The 8,967-nt window shown below is 33.3% G+C and overlaps 1 protein-coding gene across 1 annotated transcript; it reads left to right on the top strand.

Annotated features, from left to right (window-relative positions):
* Positions 1-1,701: 1,701 nt before the first annotated feature.
* Positions 1,702-8,065, top strand: LOC100245804 (ferredoxin-thioredoxin reductase catalytic chain, chloroplastic). Its single transcript, XM_002280617.5, has 6 exons — positions 1,702-2,022; positions 2,928-3,040; positions 5,965-6,014; positions 6,163-6,234; positions 7,466-7,526; positions 7,929-8,065. Exons 1-6 carry the CDS (start codon positions 1,926-1,928, stop codon positions 7,971-7,973), a joined length of 438 nt encoding a protein of 145 aa, XP_002280653.1. The 5' UTR covers positions 1,702-1,925; the 3' UTR covers positions 7,974-8,065.
* The last annotated feature ends 902 nt before the right edge of the window (positions 8,066-8,967 follow it).

Below are 8,967 nucleotides of genomic sequence, written 5' to 3'. Positions count from 1 at the left end.
TGTTCTATAGAAAGTTTAAAAACTTACATTGAGAACCATATTTTCAAGGGGTTCACTTATTGACTTCTTTAGTGTCAACTCATATGACAGCTCAATGCACCAATGATCTGATCGATTTGTCAATTATCAAAAAACACCAAATAGGTGATGGAGGATTTCTTATGAGCATTATAAAATTTAATTAGGAGTTAGGTTTGGTTTTTGTTAAGCTCATCAAATTATAATCAACAAAGTTTTTTTCTTTTATCATCTAGATAAAAGGGATGTTATTACAAGGTTTTTCCCTATTCATGCAGACATAACATTCTTGTTGTGTTCTATGGGATTATGAGAGATCAAAATCATTTGGATATTATTCATTTTGAGTTTAAAAGATTTTCACAGCTTTAAAACATATTTACTTAGTTAAAAAAAACATATATATATATATATATATATATAATATTATAAACTTTTTCTTCTATTCAATGTAATACATCACACCAACTTCGGTCGAAGCCAGATGTACACAATTAAGGCTTGGAAATTGACTTCAACTTATCACAATAGATCTTTAGAATGCGTTTTACCATGTGGCTAGGCAAACTCTAGAGATTTTGAGTTAATTTTCATGGCTCTAATTCCCACCCTTTCCTTTAATAATACCCACTTGTCCTTTTTAAATTTTTTATCATCCAAGACTAGCACGCCACCCTCTTCTGTAATATAAGACTGTTCATTCCTGAATCTACAACTCATTAGCATCTAAACCAACTGCTCATTCTAACCCAAAAAGATCATTGATGGCTTACTTGCTTACTCTTTTCTTTAATTATTTCAAAGTCAGGTTAGATCCAAATCTTGTCTGAAAATTATTGCACTTTTTTTATACTCTTTTTCAACCACAAATCTCACAAGAACCAAGGTCAAGCCTCCTAAGATCTCATGTTCATAGAATATTGGATATGAAATGTGTATTTTAAAATATCATTTTTAAAGATATAGTATATCCTTCAATATTATAAGGTAATATGTTATATTATGTTAATATTTAACTTGTAAAATGAAGAAAAAAATGAAATGGAAGATATATTATTTTTCAATATTTGATATTTATTTAAAACATAAATTATATTGTATTTCAATATTTGTTATTAAAAAATATGAAATTTCTTTTATATTTAATAATATTCATGATTAAAATATTTAAATTTTATATTATGTGATTTAATTTATAAAAATAATTCATTTAAATTAAATAATACATATTAGTATTATTCTATAATATATTTTATAAATAGTTTTTAAATTCCTTTTTAACCAAAAATTTAATTTTTATATAATTTTTTTTTATTTTATAAAATAAGTAATATAAAAAAATAAAAATCAATAAAAAGATAAATTTACAAAATGTCAATTTTCAATCGAAGTTTCAATAAAAAAATAAAAACTCAATTACCAATTGTAGTTTTATTTTTGAATTGAAATCTTAATTGATAATTACGATTTTATTTTTGAACTGAAACCTTAATTATTAATTGAAGTCTTATTTTTGTGGGATGAATATAAAATTTAGAAGGGCTTTTGTGAAGGACTATTTTGACCAAAAATTCAAATGAGCAACTACTATAACTAATAGTCTCACTCTCCCACAAAGGCTGAAAGTTAGTTCTTGGGTTTACCATGAGTTTAGATATTCCTTTTCAAGTCCAATTCAAAGGTGGGTTTAGTTGGTTGAGATGAGGCCCGACCCGGGTAAATCGGGTGGCTAGCCGAGTGGTTCAGTAAATTTCTCCCAGAAATCGCCGATATTTTAAACGAGTGGCGGGCAGGGCTTTAAAATAATAAATAATAAATATCAGAAATTAAGAAATTGAAAATAAAAGGAGTTTCTCACAGAAACAGAGGTTTTCCGCAGTTTGGGTGTTCCAGGAATCGGTTTCAGAATGAGTCTTCAGGCGTCTTCTTCCTATGCCTTTGGCATTTCTTCGTTCGTATCTCCTCCCAGACGTGTCCGCCACGTCCCTGAAATCCGAGCCAAAGGTGACAGCAGCTCTCCTTACCTTTTCCCCTTTTTTTTTGGATTGTAGGATTTGAATTCGCAACCCTAAAGTTCAGCTGCTGAATTTCAGTTTTTGTTTTTGAATTTAATGCCTTTTTGGGATTTTGTTTCTGGGGTTTTCATTTAAACATTTTGGATTTGTTTCCTATGTGGGGCCTTTCACATTGCAATTTTCTTTTCTTTGCTTTTCTCTTTTGGCTTATTTTTGTGAGGATTGATTGATGATTATACAGTTTAAACATGAGGGTGGGAGCGGAGACAAGTTTTGCTGTTGGAATAGTAAGATACTGCTAGTGGGACAAAATTTGTGTGAGAATTTCACGGTTGATGTAGGAAGTTCTTCAATTTGGCTCTTAGAGAAACTGAAACTGAAAATTAATAAAAATAGTCATAGTAATGATCGATGGGTGCATTTTAGGATTGGTTTCTGGGGAAAATGATATAAAATATAGTGAGCTAATGTTTTGTGCAATTAGTGGTTCTTTTTTTATTATATTTATGTCTTCTTTAACGAGATGATTTGTTTTGAAAATGAAAGAATTATAGGAATCGTAATTGAAGTTTTATGTATATATATTGGAAGACTACTCTGTTTCAGCTATAAATGTATCATATGGCACACTGAAATAAACACAGGAGATTTTTACTAGCATGTTGCAAATCAATTTTATACTTGTCAGTTCGGACGAGATTACTTGAGTTTTACAGCCTGTACATGGCGACTTAAGCTTCTTCTGCTTTGCGGAGTTTTTATTTTTTTGGATGTTTTGGTTGTTAAGATTGCATCTTATATTTTTTATTTTATTGCAACACTCTTGTTTTTCTCCTCTTCAGTTATAGGGATAATTGTTACATAAATTTAAGAGCCTGTTGTTTGTTCTTTCAGTGGAACCATCGGATAAGTCTGTTGAGATAATGAGGAAATTCTCAGAGCAATACGCTCGTAAGTCAGGAACATATTTCTGTGTTGATAAAGGAGTCACTTCTGTTGTCATTAAGGTATCCATCTTACTTTGCAGTATGAAACCGTGGTTAATAATATGCTTGTTATTAGCTTACTAGCCTGTCAATTCTGTTTTCAGTCTTTTTGAAGAAATTCTTAGCAGATAAGGTATCTTCAAACTTGAGGCATGGCTGAGATTGAGGAGTTGTTTAATGATTGAATGTAGTATTCTGCTGTGTAACCATTGGAATCATCACCTGTGAATATCTATGTTGTTTTTTATTAACATTTCTTTCATGGCTGTAATTACTATAATGTATATATATAGCTAGATTCTCTTGACAATATGGTCAAATTTCAATAATGAATGTCATGTCCATGCATGTAGGTGCCTGATTTCTTCTATTTTAAGATATGGGGACTAGACAAAGTTGGTTTCTAGATACACATTTGCACTCTATGCCTATACTTGAGTCTAGGCATACTTTTATTATTTTCGAGAAAATTAAGGGGAATAATCTTCTTTGGCAGGATGTTTGGAAGCTCCCACCTATTCATTAGCATCATGCCTTGTTTGTTGTGGTGGTATTTAGGGAACCTCTTTAGCCAAAACCATCCAGTGAATTAGTCATGGGCTTTTGGTCTGACATTTTCTTTTCGCTAGAGAAGAATGTGAAATACTTTAAAAGAAAGGGATGGGCTTAGGCGTGTGCCATTTGCAGGGGTAAATGAGTGTGGAGAAATGTCTTCTTTTTGAGAGGATCCAAAAGAATAGGATTGAAATGGTATATATGTAATGAATTTTAAGGAGGTTTAAAAATGAGGGAAACATTGGAATGATCTAGTGGCCTATGGGCAAGGCCATCCAAAGTGACCTGGTGTTTGTGGTTAGAAGGTCAAGCCACCTCACATCATGTTAATAGAAAGGTAGTGTTATGTGTGATGCAAGGTACTAATATGTCACATTTATATGGGGGATGGAGTTTTAGCATCCATAGTGACTCTTCCTAAAATATGAAGCATGACTCTTTTTGTGTTCTAGTTTTGCTCAAACTAGCTTGCTTCTTATAGTTGAGGGTTTATTTAAAAAAAAAATATCTTCCTCATTTTCTTCATTCTAGTTATATTAGTTGTCATATACCTGAAAAAAACAATGTGAAGTAGATTGTGTATGCATGGAACTGTTGCACCTTGGTGGTGGGCTTAGCCATCCCACCATTGAGCTCTTGAGATAGGTTGAGGGCCTTAGTTTGGCAGATGGAATTGGAGGCTCGTCGGGGTAGGATATATTGTGTATGCATCAAACCCATTTCAACTAGATTGAGAAGGGAGGGAGGGGAATGTCACCATTGAGGGACTCACTGTCATCTAGTGCCACATGGCACTGTGAGCATAAAGATGTTGGTACAAGAGTTGGTTGACACAAATTTGTGGAGGCCTCGCATTAGTTGAGCCTCACTAACCAATGAGGTTCAACATTGTACCTCTATATAAAAGGTACAAAGGTTTATTTATGAGGAGAACAAGAAGAGGAGGACTAAGACCTTTCTTAGTTTAAGATCCCCAAGAGCTCATTTGCAAGGGTCCCTTTGAAGTGCTCCTTATTGCTCCATCCCTAACTCTGTAACCCCCCTAGTCTTCTCCACTTCCCCCTCAAGCCTCAACACCTCACTATTTGTGGCTTACCTCCTATCCCACTAAGAACCCACCATTAACTCTTTCAAACTTGTTATGAGTTCAAAGCATATCAGCCTATTTCCAATATCTTAGTAGCTCAATATTATTAGCCTCACAAAAAGATAGTGTTATTTGCAAAACAGTAAATGCAAGACATGCAACTCTTCTCCCCCCTCCAGCTTCTACCATAAACACACATAATAAGCCTCCCTGCATAGGTTTAGAGATTCGGCAACTGAAACGCTCCATAACAAGGATAAACGGATAAGGGAAAGACAATACCCCTACCTTAAACATCTAGAGCACTGTACAGGTGCCATTTACTAGAACAGACATTTTCACTAAAGAAATGAAAATTGGATCCACATTAACTATCTCAGCCCCAAACCCGTTTTTCCCTGATCAATAGAAGGAATCTCCAATTTATGTCATCATAAGCTTTTTTCTATATACAGCTTGCACGGTAAACCAAACCTAGAGGTTTTTTTTTTTTTTTTTCCTTTTTTCACTTTAGATAGATTTGGCAGTATGCTGTCTTTCTTTCTTGGTTTTTATTTCTTCTCCTTTATTTATTTATTTTTTAATCAATTTCCACTCTAAGATAAAACTTTTGAAATCTGAAGGTGCAGCACTGAAGCTCTATCAAATATTTTATTACATGTAGTTAGAGTATGCATGTCTAATTCCTAAGCATCTAAGTATGAACAAAATTGATCAAGAAATGAGAATTTAGAAAGTATAATAGCATATTAGCATCAAGTTTGTTCTTTCAATTCAGTGAGATTCTAACATCAAATTGGCATGGTGGACGGTGGGAGCTTTTCATATATTTATCATATCTGCATGGTCATGGTAATGGACTGATTGATCATTATATGCTTCTCAATGAACCACTTGCTGAATTTATGTACTTGACATTGCTAATTTCTTATTTCTAAAAACTCATAGCAAAGGATCATAGATCTTACATGTTCTCTATTGATGAAGTCCATGCATTTTTGTAATTGACTTTGCCTGACTGTTCTCCTGGATGGTGAAACTCAATCTTGCTTGCAAAGGATCATAAATCATTAGCTCTATTGGTGAATGCTCCTCCATGCATTTGAGTAATCGACTCTGCTAAAGTTTTGATTCCTACTTGATAACAATGCACATGATGGAACATAAATTATGTCTAAAGCATTTTTTTTCCTGAAATCTGATTACATAATGTTAGAAATGGGTTCTTTCCTTATTCCTAATTTTATTGACATTCATTAGATGTCATTCAAGGGTAACTTATACTCACCTTGGATGGAAACAGGGATTGGCTGATCACAAAGATTCATTAGGTGCACCGCTTTGTCCTTGTAGGTAAATATTTCTTGTGATCTATTTTTCACCCAAATTTCTTGCCTTCATTTAAACTTGTATTTAAATTCCAAAATGGTGAATAGAATCAAGTATATTTCTATATTCATCTTTTCTCTAGTTTTCTAAGCTTTCATCCATTGTATTTCAGGCATTATGATGACAAAGCAGCTGAGGCAGGGCAGGGCTTTTGGAACTGTCCATGCGTTCCCATGAGGGAGAGGTAGATATATCCTTATTTGATGAAGTGAATGCAATATTATTGTAGATAGTGCACAAATTTTTCTTGGATGATGAGCATGGTCAAGGTTCCCTTTTCAGTGTGAGGATAAGTGAAGAATATCATGAAGTTGTTTGTCATGCAGTTTCTTCGTTTCATTGCTAGTTTCTAGATTATGCCATACTGACTTGCAAAACTAGAAGTAGCAATCTTGACTCAAGATTGTTGTTATTGTGTTGTTGAGACAAAAATTATATGGTGTATGTTCATCATAGCATGTTACCTTCTACATCATTGGGTGCTATGGACAAACTGTGTGTTTTGCACCTTCAGGAAAAGCATAGTTCTCCTTTTTATTGATGTCTATGCAACCAGCTGAACCTTGGAATGCTAAGATTATGCAGGACAGGCTTGGCAACAAAAAGGAACTTGAATTTGTCATTGTTAATTGTAGGGACTTCATAGCTGCAAAGGTGGGGGCCTTCAATGAACTAGTATGACTATGTAGTTATATGGTTTAGTTTGAGGATGTGATGGCGGCTTGATGAAAGCTAAAAAGAATATGGGTTTAGGTAGAAAAAGAAAACAGATTGGCTTATGATTTTATGGTACATGTGGCCCTAAATACATTAAACCATGCGGTGGGATGCCTATGATTGAACTGTAAGGATGAAGATTTGCTGACTAGAGTTTTCTTGTGAAAATCCTTGATGAACCCTTAAAGCTAAGTTCTCAGAAGTAAAAAGCAAGGAAGCCAGACTATCAATCATTAGGATTTCTGATTTCTGTAAATTGTTGTGTGTAAAACTAAAATGAAAACAAGGGAACCTGTGAGTCACAGAACTCAGGATACTTCAGTACTATTTAGGGCTACAAGGAACGTTGTTGCTTGTCCTGTCTGGATGTGTTACAAAACTTATTTCATGTTGGTATAATGCCCTTGACTGAAATAATAGAAGTGATATATGCTGCTGAGGTGGGTTTGGATGAGGTACTAATGTAGAATACATGTGAAGAATGCTTAATCTGTTCCCAAAATGGAAGATGAATGTTTGGTGGGTCTGAGTGTGGCTTCATAATTACAATATTGTTAAACTCATTTGAATCTTTGTATGTGAAGTTTGAGTTTTTTTTTCTTGTTTGCTAAATCATCTATTTTCCTCTTCATTAATTGCAATATCATTTTTATTCAATACGCGGATTCATGTTTCAATTATCATATTGTTTTTGGCAGGAAGGAGTGCCACTGCATGCTTTTTCTCACTCCTGATAATGATTTTGCTGGCCAGGATCAGGTAACTCCATAGCCCATTTTCTCATTTTAGCATATTTACTTAAAAAAATTTATGAATAAAATTGAACGAAAAGTTAGCATCACAATTTAGTAGAGATCTTATGCACTCCCACTGTCATTCTACTTCATGATATGATGTTGCATAATCTCATATTTATGGAATGGTTTCTCGTCATCAAGAAGTCATGAACTTGGGAAGTGATGTAGTTCTATGCGCGTCCCATGTATGAATAATGGATTAGAGAGAACTGAACCTCCCTGTTGTTTATGTGCATATATTTTGTTGAAGAAAAACCTACCAAATCCTTGCAACTGATCTACTGCATCAATATTCCATGTTGTTGTTGAAGTTTTACTGTGGTTTTCCCACTACTTACAAGTGCAATGTTCTCTGGCTTTGCAGACCATCTCCTTGGAAGAAATCAGAGAATCAACCGCAAATATGTAATGCTTAGTGTATTGAATTCTCACCTCTTTTAACAATCACCACTTGTATGTATGTTCATATGCTATGAGGAACCGATTCTGGTTTTTCTCCTACATTCTACATTTTCTCTCTTTCCTTCATTCCTCATTTGCTCAGAGCTCCTGTCATGGATCCCCAATAATACCTTTGGAAATGGCAAATAACCACACGATCTGCACAGCTTCTACATATCCTCTGGAAAGGAATGCAATAGTCAGACCCCATCAATGAAATGTATACTAATTTGACTTGATTCTCTCTCAAACCTCCCAGAGAAGAACCAGCAAATTTTTTAGCAGTGTTTTCGAATTCAAGGTAGCTGAAGCCATGCAAGGCCTCTGTGGAATGCCTGAGTCAAAGTAGAGGTAGCTGAAACTGTGTTTGAAGCTTGTGATTTTGGTAGTTGCAACAATCAATTTTGCAATGGTTCTGGATTTAGAACATTTGTTGTCAAATTCTCATTATGTTTTGCGAAGTAAAAATTACATCATCTCTTACATCATCAGATTCAGCAGAATATATATATATATATATATATATATATATATATATATATATATATATATATACCAGAGTGCATTTATTATAATTTATGCCAGAAAAATAAAATGAAAGAAATAAATCTTACCTTTTATATGAGATATGAGAAAAAATGCCGAAAAAAAAAAATCTTCCTACTTTTGATGAGAAAAGTTCAAAGAACGAGTTGTTTTCAAAAACAATTTTCTATTTTTGTTTTCAAAAACAATTTTCTATTTTTTGAAACGTAAAATCAAGAAAACATTTTTGATAATCTTTTATGTTCTTAAGAAATATAAAATACAGTGTTTTCAAATAATGTATTTTAGTTATTTTTTATTGTTTTCACTTATTTTTTAAGGACTGTTTTAAAAAATAATTATATAAATATATGTAATGAAAATACTATATATAAAAATTACTTTTAAAACATATTTCAAAATATTTAAAATAGGTA

This window comes from Vitis vinifera, chromosome 14 (genome assembly GCF_030704535.1).
Source record: "Vitis vinifera cultivar Pinot Noir 40024 chromosome 14, ASM3070453v1".
Lineage (NCBI taxonomy): Eukaryota > Viridiplantae > Streptophyta > Magnoliopsida > Vitales > Vitaceae > Vitis > Vitis vinifera.
This window is presented reverse-complemented; position numbering and strand designations above follow the sequence as displayed.